The sequence below is a fragment of the Cervus canadensis genome, chromosome 8 (assembly GCF_019320065.1).
Source record: "Cervus canadensis isolate Bull #8, Minnesota chromosome 8, ASM1932006v1, whole genome shotgun sequence".
Taxonomy (NCBI): domain Eukaryota; kingdom Metazoa; phylum Chordata; class Mammalia; order Artiodactyla; family Cervidae; genus Cervus; species Cervus canadensis.
The window spans coordinates 57174449-57190974 of NC_057393.1; the positions used below are offsets into that span (position 1 = coordinate 57174449).

The window sequence follows — 16526 nt, forward strand, 5'->3', positions numbered from 1 at the left end:
GCCCTCTCAACTTATCATGGGGAAGAGCAAGCAAGTTACGGAAAACAGGGAGGCTGCCTGCTCTGTGAAGCCACATATCCCAAGGGTACTCTCTCTAACCTTCATGGCACCAGGCGACTCTTGCACACTCACTTCTCTCTGTTATGTTGATGGGTGGTGAGGCTGGCACACAGACCAGGCCCAGCTAACACTGACCCCGGCCCATTCCCCACTTCCCCTCCTGACACTCCAGGGAGGCACCTGACTTCCTCAGGATCTTGGCCTGCTTCCGCAGCTGGGCCAGCAGCAGACCCAGGAACCCCGAGTCCCGGAAGATGTCAGTGAAGAGCGGGTCGCCACCGGCAATCCTGAGGATGCTTTGCAGGGCCACGAGGGTGCAGAGCGACTCTGGGCTCTCCTGGATCAGGCGCTGCACCTTCCGCAGGATCTCATGGGGCACGTAACGCAGCTCAAACACCAGGGCCTCCAGCATTTGGAAGAAGTGCCTCTGCACCAGGGTCGGCTTCAGGGGCACGATCTCCACAAACTGTGAGATGGGCTGTAGGGTCCACTCCAGCAGGAAGAAGTTGCGGGCGTTCCAGGTCCACATGGTCCTAATGGATGACAGGACTTTGGTGCAGAGGATGGGGTCGCTGACTTTGTGGAAAACATTCTGCAGGACTTGAAAGGCCTGAAGATTCTTCACAGTCACCCCTGAAGATGCAAAAAGGAATCATCCTGCAAGCCATTTCTCCTGACTATGCCTAGAAATATGTGATTGAATTATCACGAGGATGTGCCATTTAAAGTTTCTACTTTCTAATTCCTATAGTAAATATCTATCAGAAGTCCAGAGAAGCCATCTGCATAGGGTATGAGTAAGGTTATAACTGCATTGTCCAAGATGTGCTGGCTGATTAAGTGTTGAAATGTGGCAACTGTGAACCCAGGCGTGCCTGAGTTAAAAATACACACCAGATTTCTAAGACATAGCACAAAGAAAAGAACACGATGAAAAGAATCATTAACGGTTATTTGTATGATCACATTTTTGATGGTAATATTTTGGCTATATAGAGTTAAAGAAAATATGAAAAATAATTTAACCTGTTTCTTCTTAATTTTTACAATTTTGTAATTAGAACATTTAAAATTATGTAATGTGGCTCACATTATATTTCCATTGGGCAGCACAGGGCTGGAGGACTGGTTTTAATTAGCTAAAATCAAATGATGTTAAAGATTACTAAGCAAAGTCAGTTTCATTTCTAGACAAGCTGTTAAATAAAAAGACCATCCCCCTTTTTCTCTCCAGATACAAGGTCAAGTCTCATTCTATCCTGCCCTTGAGACACTTCCTCACAGAACTCTCCACTTCCAGCTCTCTCTGCCTCAGACACTCGAAATGTTTCTGAAACTCCTCTCTAATCCACACACTGCCCTGTGTGTCTGCTGGAGTCACATCCAGTGGCTTTTCCTACACTGGCCCCACAGCTTTTTACCCTCCACTTCGTCCCCCTCCTTCCTTCCTGGCCCACCCATCCTTTGCCTTGAAACCTCTCTTGAATGAGACTCTCTGTACAGTTTCCTGACTGACCCAGGCAGAGCTAAACCTCACCCCTAGTGTCACCTCTGTTCTTATTTTATCAGCCAGTTACTGAATAGATTATAGCTTGGGGTTTATGTGACAGTGTCTGTAGAGAATCTTTAAAGCAGAGACACCTGGCCTGTTCACCGTGGTTTCCAGCATGGTGCAGAGTGGCTGCTGGACAGAAGTTGATTGAATTCATCAGTCAATCAATCAATCAAAATATCATAGAACTAAGGAGGCACTGACTCTGAGCCTGGGTTGCTATTCCAGGGCCACCAGCCCCTGTTAGACAAGCAGATGTCACCGAGTAAGTCACATCAGAGGTGAGAATGGAAATCACAGATTGTCTCCATTATTTGAGCAAACATTTCCTCTAAGTCTCACCCAGGGCATTTGGGAAAATGTATAAAGGAGAGATTCTAAATACATAGGTAATCCCCCAAAGGCATGACAGAATCAGACCCTACTGAGTCACTGACAGGTGCCACATGTTTGTTTCTGCACAGAGAATCAGGAAATGATCTGCATAGCCTTGTCAGGGCACAAGGCACCCAGAGACGCCCAGAGACCCACCAGAAGCCTCGTGATGGAACTTGAAGCCTTCCAGCTGCGGGTAAGTGATGCTGTCGAACACCTTTAGCTCTGACCTCCCACAGGTTGTCAGCCATACCACCAGCCCGAGAAGCTCCTCCAGGTGGGGGTCAACCTCACTCTGGGTCAGTCCGTCGTACCTGTGGGGACAGACGAGACCAGCTCCCTGGATGTCTTGGACAGAACAGCCAGGTTTGCTCAAGGTGCTTTTCACAGGTAGGCAGAGGCAATGAAGATCACAATGCTCGGCATGACCCCAAAGATCTCCACCAGTTTAGCACCAGAAGGCATGGCGGTGGGCGGGGCAGGGGGGGTTGGTGGATAAAAGTCACTCTGTTTGCAAGCATCAGCCCTAGATATAAGGACTTGCAGAGATACAATACAGAGAAACCTGTGAAGAGCCACAGCATCTGCTCACAGGAGAGCTGCTCTCCGTGGTAGGACTCCCAAAATGTATGGGCTTCAGGCACTGACAGGGCAGAAGCACTCCCAAAATGAGAGATTTGATATTTCAGAAGAGCAACAATACAAACCCCATGGGAAATAATTGGACTTTATTAGATTTCTTCATGCTTATTTCAAGGGTGGGTATTTCTTTCGTTTTCACCTACTTATGTGTAGTGGGCTGCCTTGCTCTTCTCATGGAGAATGGTCTCTTAAGTCTCATTGTCATGTCAAGGGTAAAAGTGTTCGCAGTGTGACTTCCATTAAGGCAGAAAGGAAAACAAATGAGCCGATTTGGGTCTTTTCTGACATTCCCTGAACAGTTTATTTTCCCTCTTGCCTTCCACAAGAAGTCTGGGGAAAACCAACCAGCCATTTAACCGAAGAGATATTCAGGAACTGCTATGACAGAGACATCCATGGTAGCAGTCACCAGTCAGTGATGGTCCAGACTCGTGTAAAATATGGCATTCTTGTAGAGACGTTCCTTGGGCTTCCCTGGTGGCTCAGGCAGTAAAGAATCTGCCTGCAATGCAGGAGACCTGGATTCCATCCCTGGATTGGTAAGATCCCCTGGAGAAAGGAATGGCAACCCACTCCAGTATTCTTGCCTGGGAAATTCCATGGACAGCTACAGTGAGCTATATAGTCCAGGGGGTCACAAAGAGCCAGACACGACTGAGTCTGTTGAAGACTAAGTCTGAGTCTGACAGACTAAGCACATAGAGACATTCATTCTGTGTGTGCCTTTGGAGGAAGGTCCTCTGGATGTTGTCATCTAATTCCATTCCTTTGGGATTTCAGTCCCCTTATCCGAGTCATCCCTCTAGACTAAAAGCCTGACTGTAGCAAAATCTGTAAAGTGCAATGGTAATCTGCACCCTGCAGATGAGCAACGCTGCTCATATTCAGAGCTAAGCCAAGGGAATTTTTGTGGCTTTGCCCTTATAGAGCTTCCCCATAACCAGTGGAAGAGTTTGGGCCATCCCCAAGTTTCTCTCACTTCCATCCCTTGGTTTATCAAATCCCTGGACCCAACTTGAAGAGGACATAGCAATTCAGAGTGGAGGAAATTAGTCCAGATTTTGCTGAGTCACATCTTTGTGTGTTTCCCATGGATGAATAATTTGAGAATAACAGTAGGGGAAAGGCCCTCTGAGACAGGGAATGGAAGGAAGCCAGCACAGGAACATTACCAAGCAAGAGCAGTTGGAGCTTAGTCCTCCTGGGGACTCTGGAAGGCAAAGTAGAGCTATCCCACTCAAGGGGCAACTTTGCTGGGTGTATATCCATCAGCTTCTACCAGTCATTGGTAGAGGGCTAGTCCTGATGTTTGCTGATCTGTGGGCACTTCCTGCCCCTCATCATACTGGCAGAGCTCATCACAGCCATCCTAGAAAGCCTTCCAAACAGGATGTAGACCCTGACAGGTGACTGTCAGAGCAGCAGGCATGCCGGCAGTACATGCCACCAAATGGACTTGGTAAAACTATTATTGAGATCACCCATTGGTTTCCTAAAGAAGTAGCTTCAAACTCAGCTGCACATTGTATTACTTTTGCAATAAAAGTCTCTCTGGACACCATCTATGGAGATTTGTATTTCAGAAGACATTCTGAGAAGCCTCAATATCTTTCTCCAGAGCACCATATGTGATTCTGAGGGCCTCAGCTTCCGCCGTTTCTTTCCCACCAAGCACAGCCACTTACCGAAGTAACACTTTGAGCAGCAGAGGGTAGCCCTCCCCCGTCTCAAACTCCAGGAACAGAGCTGAGGAGATGGGATAGGAGTCCTTCACAAAGCCCAAGACGAGGCTCACTACCTCGCTCACCTCAGGAGCGGGGAGGGTGTCAACGAGCCTGGAGAGGTTTTGGAGGGAGATCTTGATGCAATCCATGGCTGTAGGGGGAAACACACCCATGCTGAGTTCAGAGACAATAGCTTTGCTGCCGTGGTCATTCCCTCCCCACCTGACTTTAAATTGTATGTCAAGATGTGAATAACAATTCATCCAAAACACTTCTGCTGACTCTTGGATCAAGAAGAAGCCTCCTCTCTGAGAAGTGTCATCCTGAGAGCCACGCTCTGGGGCCCAGATGGAGAGTAAGTAAAAAAGGAAGAGGAAGAAAGTCTCTTAGCCCTCTGCCCCTAATTCCCAGCATGCAGAGGGATGCAGGTCCATTAAATAACAAGATGTAAGACACAAGACCTGAGGGTCACACGAGACCTTCAGGAAGCAATGCTGTGCAGAAATTAGCTTGATGAAAAGTGCAGGGAAGGATATATGAACACGTGGGAAGATGATGGGCAAAAAGATGGTGTGTTTCAGCTGCTAAAGAATCCAGAGGGTTGGAGCCCGGAAGTGTGTTCCACAAGGTAGAAGGCAGAAGACGGTTCAGCTGGTATGCGGCCTGCTATGGAATGCACTGTTTACCCCAGAGCTGTGAGAAGCCAGGGGAAGAACTGAGTCAGCAGAAAGATGCCATTGGGTTTGCATTTTGATGGATCACTGTTTTTAGGGCTCTTTCATTAGGAGAAGCCTCTTCTGAATGCCAGGAAAGCCACGCCAGTGTTCAGGAAAAGTGTCTCCCAAAATTAGAGATAAGACATGTTCAGTCCCTCACCTGTGAGGCCAAGGACACGATCTCAAGACTGCATGCTGGGCAGGGAAGCACTGAGAGTTGCTGGCTTGGCAGGGAAACACCAGCCTAGTCCTCACTTCCTGGCCTTCTCCTCAGCCTATAGGCCCATGGAAAATACTCATTCCCCTGCAGGGGCCCTGGGCACAGGACTCTAGGTGACTAGATCTCCATAACATGGCTTTTTTTTTTTTCCAGCTGAGAATAATGACTACAGTGAGAGACCCCTGCCAGCAAGGCAGGCAGCTTTTTCTCAGGGGTCTCCGAGAAACCCCTGTGCGGGGTTAGTCTGTGAGGGGTGCATGGGTTGCTGAGCACCTCAGGCCTGGCTCAGCCCTACACTATTACCACTGGACCATAACTTCATTGGGAAATTTCAGTCATGAAACTGGGGATGATGTTTCATCCCAGGGCTCAGTTACAGTAAGAGGGGGGACTTGTGTGTGCCCAGCTCTCACCCCCTGACATAAGAGGGGGTGAGAGATCCCAGAAAGAAGACAGGTCATAGGACAAGTGCTTGTGGACAAGCAGGTCACATTGGCAGGCTCAGATCCTTTGGAGTTAACCCAAGAGATGGATGGTTATGTTCCTAAGAGGCACTTCAGCTGGTGAAGCTGAACAACGGTGGTGGGAAGGTCAGCTGAAGACTTTTATTAAAACCTACTCATCCAAGTTATCCTTGCAGAGCCTCCCTCCCTGCCCCACGGTGGGCCAGCACCTGAACGGAGGCCAGTACATTTTCCCAAGATTCTACAGGCCACAGTGGTGTCCGTGCTTCCCAGCATTACCTGAGTCCTTGGGAGATAGACAATGCTAAGGGAAGTCCTCGGACAGCTAAAGCATTGATTCCCTCAGGGTACAACCTTTGATCACAGCCAAGTAATGATGCTGGGATGCTGACCAATGGGGCATCCACTGCCAGGTACTGTCTGAGGGCTTCAAATGTGCCAACTCATTAATGCATCACAACAATCCACTGAGATCAGCGGGATTGTTATCTCCATTTTACAGGCAAAGGAACTGAAGCACACAGGCGTAAAGTGCTGAAGGTCACTCAGCTAGGAGGACAGGGCAGGAGCCCACAGCCTGGCTGTCTAACCTCAGAATCTAAGTCCTTAACTCTTACACACACTGTCCAGAGCAGAACCTAAGGCACTGGAATTGGGCATCTCGGGTTTAATATGTGATCCTCTTCTTCACTAGCTGGGGAGCCTTGGCAAATTCTTCTATCACGCTTAATCATGTTTCCTCACTACAAAATGGCGTTACTCATCAATATCTAGCTCAAAAAAATTAGATAATATACAAATGAGCTCAGCATAGTATGTGTTTGACAGTATGTATAGTAAATAAGTTGCCTTTCCCCCTCCCTTCCAATGGATCATCAAAATGAACAGTAAAAGCCCTGCCGTGAATGGACCTAAGTAATATAGGGTCACCTACTAGGCATAATTGGGCATCAGTGAAAACCCTGTTTGTTCATCTCTTTTTTGATCCCTGGAATCTATGCTAATGCTGCCAGGGCATCCCAGAGTCTTATTCTAGAAAGTGTGCCCACAGACCATCCCTGGTCTCCCAGGGACATACCCTGTAGGTATTGGATGACGCCAACATTCTGGGCCTTGGAGATGGTCTTCAGCACACAGAAGGTGGGCTCCTTCCAAAAGTAGCAGCTGTGCTCCCGAAGACACGTCGTGGCAATCATGAGAGACTGGAGCTCATTTCCTGAGAGAAGTCCCTCCAGACCCTGAGCCTCACCGCAAATGTTGAGCAACATCTGAGGGGGAAAAATACAAAGTCTCTGATTAGGAAGCCTCCTTCCTGTAATGAATTTCTTCCTTACTTTTCCTTGTCTCAGCAGGAGAGATAGAATTGTGGATGATCACCCTCTGCCTGAGACTGGTATGGTCAACAGCCACCTATAAAAAGGTGGCAGGGCGAAAATGTGGACTCCTAACCCAGTACAAGCAGTGGTTATCCTTTCCACTCCAGAATAGCACAAAAGTGTTTGACTTAGAGAAGTGTCTTATTATATAGAAATGCAGAAAATGCCACCTGTGATTAAAATACAGAATTAACGGTGCTATTTAAAAAGAGAGTCATGTTCCTGAATCCCTGGCTGGCACTCAACCTCTACTTCTCCGTAAGATTACGAGCGTTATCCTGTAACTTCCTAGCTGGACTTCTTGCCCCCACCCATCCCCTGTTCCTATGGTTACCTCCTGAAAACCTCCTGTGCACTGGCATGGAAACCAAGCACTCTAATACGGCTCCCAGAGCTCTGCATGGCCCAGCCCTGCCTCTTCCATCACGTTATCCTACGCACTCTCCTTTTGGCTCTTGGTGGTCTTGAGGGGACCCTCTTCCACTTTGGCTAATATGGAAAGCTCTTTCTGTCCAAATCCTTGAGCCCCTTTTTGCGCAGTGATGGAGTCTCAGCTGGGTAGTCATGGAACTGGGGACAGATCCCCTTTTCTGGTCTCCCCTGAAGATGGCAGGTGATGGTGGCCGTGTGACCCTTCACTTGGCCAGCCGTTTCTTCTCCTCTCCTGTCTCCTCCCTTCTTCACATCTCCATCCCAACCTTCAGCTCCCTGGTTCAATGCCATTTCCTCAGAAGTGTCTCCACTTATGCTCAACCGTAAGTCAGGTCCCCGGCTCTCATTTCCCAGCACATCTCTCAGTTTTCCATCAGAGCATTTAAAAAATTGGACCCTGCTCCTTTATTCCTGTGATTGGTCTCCCCAGTTGGCTTCTCCATCTCTCTGTCATCTCTATGAGAGGGTGTGGGTCTAGTTCAGAGATGCACCCAAGAGGAGCTCCGTATATTTTTGTGGGATGAAATAAGGAAACTCTGAAGAACCTTGAGGTGGTATCGCTCTGGCTCACATTCTGTCCACACGTAGAGAGGACCACTGAAGACAGGGCTACATTAATTCCCTGAAGAGCACGTGGAAACCACACAGTAAAGACTTGTTTCAGTACCCAGTACTGTGTCCTGACCACCACTCAAAATATGATTTATATGTGGGCAAATGAGGCCTAAATGTGTAACAAGTGAAGCTTAGGGGATGGCCCTGAATAAGTGGAATCTGGCAGAACTCATGAGATACCCACTGGTAATTCTGGCTTGAGCGTTGGCCTAACGTGGATGCGGATGTGAACATGCATGTTCAGTGGACAGCGGCACTGGCAGTTCCCAAATGGTCCCATGTACCTGCTCCATGTGATACCCTGGCCAAGGCACAAAGAGAAGTGAGACAGACAGCACCCCGCCTCCACTAGAGAGGCAACAGGAGTTTTCTGGAGAACACAGCACACCAGAAGCTGAGAAAGCAGAACTTGTCGGTAAAGGGGTAGGGGAGAGAGGTGAGAAGTTACGTGAAAAGTCTCTGCCAGTTAGAGAAGATAGGAAAGATGGGTAATGACATGAGCACACCACATGTGATAGTGGCCTGAAATGGTGTCTGAGAGGAGAGATGGAGGTGACCCCACAGGGTGGTTAAATGCAGACTCAGAAGCCAGATTCCCAGGGTTCCAATCCCTGCCCCCACTCACCTCCTCTATGACCCTTATTGTTGTTGAGTTGCTAAGTTATGTCCCACTGTTTTGTGACCCCACGGACCATAGCCTGCCAGGCTCCTCTGTCCATAGGATTTCCCAGGCAAGAACACTGGAGTAAACTTCCATTTCCTTCTCCAGGGGATCTTCCCTACCCAGGGCTGAACCCATGTCTCCTGCTTGGCAGGTGGATTCTTTACCACTGAGCCACACTTGGACTCTGGACTCGTGTTTACTCACCATACTTTAGATTACACTGAATGAAGATGACAATACCACGCACATCCTGTGATGAAAGAGAGGACTCAGGGAGGTGATGGGTGTAAGGTTATGGCACAAGGCTGGTACATAGCAAGCACTTATAGAGTTACATAAGGGGGGCTTAGCGAGTTTGTTCTTAGAGGTACAGGGGCCAGAGACAGGAGGTTCCAGGTGACCAGGAGGGCAGGCAGGACCCTAGAGCACAGACTGGAGGACAAGAAATTGGTGCAGCCAAGTGGAGGAGGAAGAGAAGCACACTGTTCTGGAAGAGAACAAGGGCAGCACAGAGGTACAAGGAGGTGGAGAGAAACTCTTTCTTCCAAATGCATGGGATTCCACAGCATTTGCAGAGCCTAGGGGCGAAGGGGTGAGCTGAGCCCTCCAGGACAATAGAGGAGGCTCAGAGCTAGGGATAGAGAGAGACCAGAGGAGGTTGGAGAAGCAGGTTGGAGGACCAAGAAGAAGCTTGGTCTTGGCCCACGAAGTCCAGCCCTCCCCCTACTCACCTGCACAAACATCCTCTGAACTTGAACATCACTCTCCAAAAGCTCATCCTTTTCCAGAGGAAAAACAAAGAACAGGTAAAGGCACTGGAGGAGCAGGGCTGGGAGCCCAGATTCAGCAACTCTGCCCAGCGTCTCCTGCAAGGGAAGTTCAGACATGACCCAGGGCTGCAGAACACAGCTCCAGACCCAGACCAGAGAGGTCATCCAACTCCGCTTTTTCAGCCACGAACTTGGGGAAGCCACTTCCTCTTTCTCGGCAACACATTCTCAATTAAGAATGGAGACAACTTTAGGGCCAGTGGGGCAGCTGTGACGATTAAGTTTACATAAAGTGTGTATTGTGTGCTAGGTAGACATATCTTTTACATGATAGAGAGATGATAGGAAGGATAGGGGGAGGGCTGCTGCAGAGCAGAAATCAAGGGCATTCCTGGCAATCACACTGCTGATTTTGACAGGTTTCCTCCTGATGAGGGAACTGGGAACTCAGTCAGGAAGCGGTGGCTGAGAACAAGTTCAAGCATCTGAATCAAGGATGTGATCAGGGCCCTTTCCATCCCGTTGCTCAGATCCAAGACCTCATCTTGACCCAAACAGCCCTCTAGGTGAGCACCTATATAGGTGAGCCACACACCTCAACAGCCCCAGGGCTGCCGGACAGAGAGGAGACAAGGAGTCAGAATAGAGGGATCAGCCTGAGTGTGAAGCTTCACGGGGCCTTTCTCCACGGGCTCTGCCTGCAGCTCCACCGCTGTTACTGCATGGTGACCTCTGCATGTGTGTGTGCACACATACATGCTCATGAGAGAACACGTGTGTGGTTAATATAAAGTGTGCAATATCCCACCCGACTGACTAATCTGACAGACAACGGTGGGTACATTAGAAAAGAGAAAGGAAGACTGTACAGTCTGGGCCAGCACCAGGCTGCTGGTGCCTAGAAGTTTTCACTGCAGGTAATGTCTGTCCCCTGCATTGGACATGTGTCCCTGCGTGGCTGCGCTCAAGGTGTCTCTCCCTGTCCTCTGAACTGCACCATCGCCCCAGAAAGCCAACTGCTTCCTCTCTCACTGCTTTGCAGGCAGGCTCCTCCCAGCAGAAAACAAGGCTTTAGGTTAATTTTTACTGCTCACGCAGAAAATAGTCCTTCCTCAGGGAGTGAAGAGCCCTGGCGCTGATGGTGGTCCAGGCAGCTCACAGAGAGGAAATGTCAGGTGGGTGGTCCCCCCGCTGGTGAGCAACTATTTGCCGTGCTCCTCTCCCCCTTCCTGGTACTATCTCCAAATGCCCGTCAGATGCCTGTGTTCACCATTAGACAGAGGACAGCCACCGCCGCAGCCTGGTTCCCTGCTGTTCCTAGTCTGGGCACCAGGACACTCACAGACGGGCACTCTCGCTAGACAGAGGCACCTCTGGACCTGCCCTGCACAGGACTTTGGGTCATTTATGCTGATGGCCACAGCTTCTGGGGGCTGCTTCTGCCTGAGAGGCCATCAGTCATCGGCAGATCACTCAAGGTCCCCAATTCATGGTGGGATGAATACAGCCAGGATAGGGCCTGGGTGGTAAGAAGGAAGAGTAGTTGTTTTCATCTCTGGTGCGGCACAGGGCAGGTGCCTACAGGCCTGGCTCCTTTAGTCTGAGTTCAGCAGGAGGCGGTAAAGAGCAGGGGCTCAAAGCATGGAGTCAGAGAGGCTGCACATCACAGGCAGACCTGACTGTTGTCGCCAGTGCTGCATCACTGTACTCAGATTCCTAGGGTCTTGGGAGGATTAACTGTACAATGCATGGCATGCCCCCAGCCCCACCCTGACACACAGGAAATATAGTCTACACATGTCACCCATCATTGATCCTCACACTAACCCTAGAACGGAAGCATTATTATCCCTAATTTTAAAATTAACAGCACAACAGAGATGCAAAAAAAAGTGGCACATAAGGTGGAAAGGCAGGATGTGAATAGGCAGGATTTCAGACTCTGAAGTCCATGTTCTTTATCCAAGGGGGTGTAGAGGAGGAAAAACAATAAATCAGTTTCGTGGAAAGAAAGCACCCTTGAGAAATTCCACTGCCCTGTGCTGGGACATTGGTGAGAAGTGCCCAGGCAGGGAGGCGGGGCCAGTGGGGCCTGGAACTTACGGAATCTGTCCCCGTGAGCACGTACACCGACTTCAGGAGTAGGTAACCATCCTGATCCACGTCCACATCTCCCTTCCATCGCAGCAGCTTCCCAGCTGCTACCCGTGCTTGCTCTGGCAACAGTGTGGGGAGGAGAGAAAGTGTCACCAGCAAGGCGGTGCAGTGGCCAGGTCACCCAGCTTCCCTCCCTCCCCTTGGGCCCCTCTCTCCCTAAGGTATGCCTTAGCATCCTTACGGAACTTCCACCTCTTGCACGCCCAACAGTGATGCCTGTATCTGTACCAAACATTTCATGCTCTGTCAACATTAATCTCCTTGGAGGATAGCTCTTATTATGCTACCATCCTTGTTCAACAACCATCAGTGGCTCCCTATTGCTAAACAATAAGAACAAGCTCCTCAGCAAGTGGACCTGCCACAATCCAGTGTCTTCTCCCCACTTTCTATGTCACACAGCCCCTTTTGTCACAGGGATTCCTCCATCTACACCATGCTCAAGCTATTCCTTCCCCCTGGAATCTCCTTCTGCTATCAGCCCTATAGCCCAGGCTCTGGGGGTCCAACTCCGTGAAGAAAAGGATGTGAGCCAGGACCTATAGCAGGAAATTTGCTTGACTTTGGTTTCGTGTGTGTGTATGTGTTGGTGGGGGCGGGGGGAAAGGAGTGGTGTCTGTGTGTGTATGTGTGTATATATATCACACACACATATATAGGGTAGGGTCAATGATGTGAGTGTGTGTGTCTGTGTATTCCTCCCAAGAGCAGCAAAATTTCCCAAGTCCCCCTTCTCTTCCCTCTTCTAGCCTTTTCCTTTGTTCTCCAGGGTCCTCAGTATCAGAACCTGGCCTGCTGTGCATTTTCAAAGGCTCTACTTTAACTCCCCTAGAAAGCAGGGAGGGGCTTAGCCAGAGGCCTGGGAGGAGCCCAAAGAGCTGTTTTGCCCTCCATGAAGTTCTCCAGGACAGCTCTTCTCTTACCTGCAGGCTTTCCCACAAGTGCCTTCTGTATTTCTTGGGCAAACTGGTTGGAAACATCTTCAGCCAGGCGTTGAAGACTGGGAAAGCAGATGATCCCCACGGAGTGTTCCCAGGCCTGAAGTGCAACATGCAGGATTCACTCAGTGATGTCAAAGCTACAAAGCTAGGCACCAGAATCACCTCCCCGCCAGCCTCAGTCACTTTCCCAGGTTCACTGGAAAGCCAGTGAATCACCTACCCTCCAACTCCCACTGTCTCCCTACACTAGTGCTTATGAAGTCTTCAACTTACTGCTGAGCTCCAAACACATCCAGCTTTGACTCTGGACATCTCCCCTGAACTCGTGCTCCTGAAACCCCGAACATACTTTACTGAATCCATTGCCTTCCCCCAAAACCCAGTGTATCTTGTCTCAGTGAATGACCCTACCAAGCACTCACCTGCTCTAGTAGGAAATTCCAAGAGTAATTCTCTAGGTCCCTCCTCCCTCCCCTTCCTCACCATCAACTGCTGGGTCTCACTGATTCTCCTCTTACACTCTTGTCAAACCTCATGCAGATATTTTAGTTTAGTAGTGCAAGTATTTCTTTCAGATAAATTCTAAAAGATGGAATTGTAGGTTTAAAAAAGTGGGATTTTCAATTGTTGCCGTTGTTCAGTCGCTCAGTTGTGTCCGACTCTTTTTGTGCAACCCCACAGACCACAACACACCAGGCTCCCCTGTCGTTCACTATATCCTGGAACTTGTTCAAACTCATGTCCATTGGGTCAGTGATACCATCCAATTAAAAGAGTGTTTTTTCTCCCCCTTTTTTTAGTGAATCGGTACCTATTACTATTAATAACTACGAACTCACTCTCCAGAAAAAGTTTAACAGATTAGCCTCCAACGGCTCTCTGGAAAAGGGCTGATTTCTTTCCACCCATATCAACATAGAGCACTGTGGTGCTTTTTCATCTTAAATAAGAAAACTTACAGAAGAAAAAATATCTCATTTCAGTCGCAATCTTTGGGTAACTAGAGTGGACAAACACTTTTAATGCCTTTTGAATTGTCTGTTCTTACTCTTAGCCTATTATTCTATTGGGGTTTTCATTATTTTCTTATTTATTTAAAAAATCTTTTTATGTACAAAAATCATTAACCTTTGGTCTATAACATTATCTCAATTTTTCTGAATCTGTCATTTCATCTTTAAATGTGGTATTGCTTGGTAAACTGTACAGAAATCTGAAATTCCTATGAAATGAAATTTCTCAGTCCATTCCTTTGCTTTCTGGATTTAGTTCCAAGCTTAGGAAATCCTTTCCCAGTCCAAGTTGTTGCTGTCATTGTTTTTAGTTTCCCGTTTATTTTAATTTCCTTAAAATCCTCTCTTATCTGTCCCTTTCATCTCTATCCCATCTGGTCTTCTTTTTCCTCAGACTTTGCCTGATTATTGTTAAAAATGCTATTTAATAGAAGTCTTACAATTCTGCTTGGGATGCCAGGCTCTTTCCAGAATTTCCCACAGTTTCCACAGTAATCCTGTTCCTACGTCTGCTTTTCATGTGAGTCCTTTCCCTCTGTTCTCCCATGTTGTCACAGGCTGAGTACAGAGCAGAGTGACTATCCTTGGCCCCGAACTTGAGTTCCTGGCAATTCCTCACCCCAGGTTCCCACCAGGGAGATAAGCTGTTGTGCCCATTCCTGGCAGTTAGTGACCACTCTGAAATGCAACTTTGCTAGATTGTTGTCCACTGCTCCCTCTCACCAGCCATATTAAATTATATTCCTTTCCAAAGGCATGACCAATTTTTTTAAGCTGAGATCCTCCTTCTAGAAAGGGTGAGAAAGACATAAAATTTCCAAAGGGAAATCATTCTCAGTATGTTTCCTTGCAATAGATACTATGTTTGTTTAAAAGTAAAAACCTTTAAAACTCTTCTTGATATGAAAAGACACTATATACAAAAAGAGGATGCAGACTACAGATTGGGAGAAAATATTTGCAATGCATGTAACTGACAAAAGGCTGGTATTTAGACCCCTATAAATCAATTTTAAAAAAAGACTGATTTTTAATAAACAGGCAAATGAAGCAACAGGAAACTTATCGAAAGATAAATAGAAAATTACTAATAATCAGGGAAATGCGAACTATAACTGCAAGAAGATATTTTCTACTTTTCTGGTTAGCAGAAATGAAAAATCTGACAATACCAAATGTAGGGAAAGTGAGGAACCATGGAACCCGCATACCCTATGCTGGAGAGTTACTTGAAAGAACCTCTTTGAAGAAGCATTTAACACAATTAAATAAAGCTAAGGGGGCACACATGTCCAACCTCCCAGCAATTCCAGTGCTAGGGAGAAGTCTCGTAAGTATATCCCTAAACAAGCTGGCCTGTGTGCCCAAGGTGACATGGATAAGAAATATTTATGCAATGTTATTTTTGATTGGGAAAAATTTAACATTCATCAATAGGATAATGAATGATTTGTGACAAATTTATATAAGGATATCACATAGAACTGAAAAAGAAAAAAAAATAGAGCTGAATCAATACAGATAAATCCCAGAAACAGAATGTTGTGGAAAAAGCAAATTGTGAAAGTATATTAAAGTTTGAGCTACAAAAACTTGTGAGACTATACATAAGTTGCATGATAGTATTACTTATGGTTATAAAAATACATCCATATTATTGTATAATTTACATACAGTTTTTTTCCTTTTTTAAAATTTATTTTTATTAGTTGGAGGCTAATTACTTTACAATATTGTAGTGGTTTTTGCCATACATTGACATGAATCAGCTATGGATTTACATGTGTTCCCCATACAGTTTTATAGGTATCTTAGAATGATACCATAATATACTTTTACAACTTGCTGTCTCTTTGGATATCATTTCACACAGGGCATGTTAATTCAGCAGGTTGGGAGTTACCATTGGGAGTGAGCGGAAGGGAAATAAGTCCTTGAATTTATACACAGGTGGCTTTAGTTTATCTGAAATGCTTTATTTCTTTTATATGGGTGTGTATGTATATGTATGTGTGCATGCTAAGTTGCCTCAGTCATGTCTGACTCTTTGCGACCCTGTGGACTATAGCCTTCCAGGCTCCTCTGTCCATGGGATTCTCCAGGCAAGAATACTGAAGTGGGTTGCCATGCCTGCCTTCAGGGGATTTTCCTGACCCAGGGATCAAACCTGCACCTTACCTCTCCTGCCTTGACAAGCAGGTTCTTTACCACTAGCACCACCTGGGAAGCCCATATGGGTTGTGAGTACCTGGCTATTTATTTTGATTTGAACATAACTTTGTATCTGAAATAGTTAAAAAAATGTTAGCCCTATAAATGAACATAGTCACACCTTTCCTTTGTAAATAAAATAAAGTAAATAAAAAAACAGTACATCAGAATTTTGCTAAAACTACAAAAACAACTAGGTGAATTTTAAGCACTATTTTACATAGTAGACCTCCAACAAATATTTAATAAGTGAACATATGATGATGGGACCCACATTATGCAGAATAATGGCCAAATGTGTTGCTGGTTTTGTGCCAAATACTATGCCAAGCACTGACATGCATTGTTTTCACTAATCCACATAACATACTTTTGGGATTGGTATAATTATTATTCCTACTTTACAGAAACTGAGGCAGAACCACACGGTAACCTGAGATAACCAGTTAAGCAGCAGAGTAAAAAGTTGAATCATCTCACACACACTGAAGTAGCATGTGCATGTCTAAGAAATGTATGGCTACCACCTGCAAACCAGCTATCACCTGGAAAAGTTAATCTCTGGAGAGAAAAGTCAGTCCTTCTAGCTGGGAA

General features: G+C 46.9%; 1 protein-coding gene across 1 annotated transcript in view; it reads right to left on the reverse strand.

Annotated features, from left to right (window-relative positions):
- WDFY4 (WDFY family member 4) overlaps positions 1-16526 on the reverse strand; it is a 251632-nt gene that overhangs the window by 207105 nt on the left and 28001 nt on the right. Inside the window, 7 exon segments of the mRNA XM_043476353.1 lie at positions 241-693; positions 2144-2301; positions 4315-4504; positions 6832-7021; positions 9572-9706; positions 11714-11826; positions 12691-12805. Of these exon segments, the coding sequence (XP_043332288.1) occupies positions 241-693; positions 2144-2301; positions 4315-4504; positions 6832-7021; positions 9572-9706; positions 11714-11826; positions 12691-12805 (1354 nt within the window).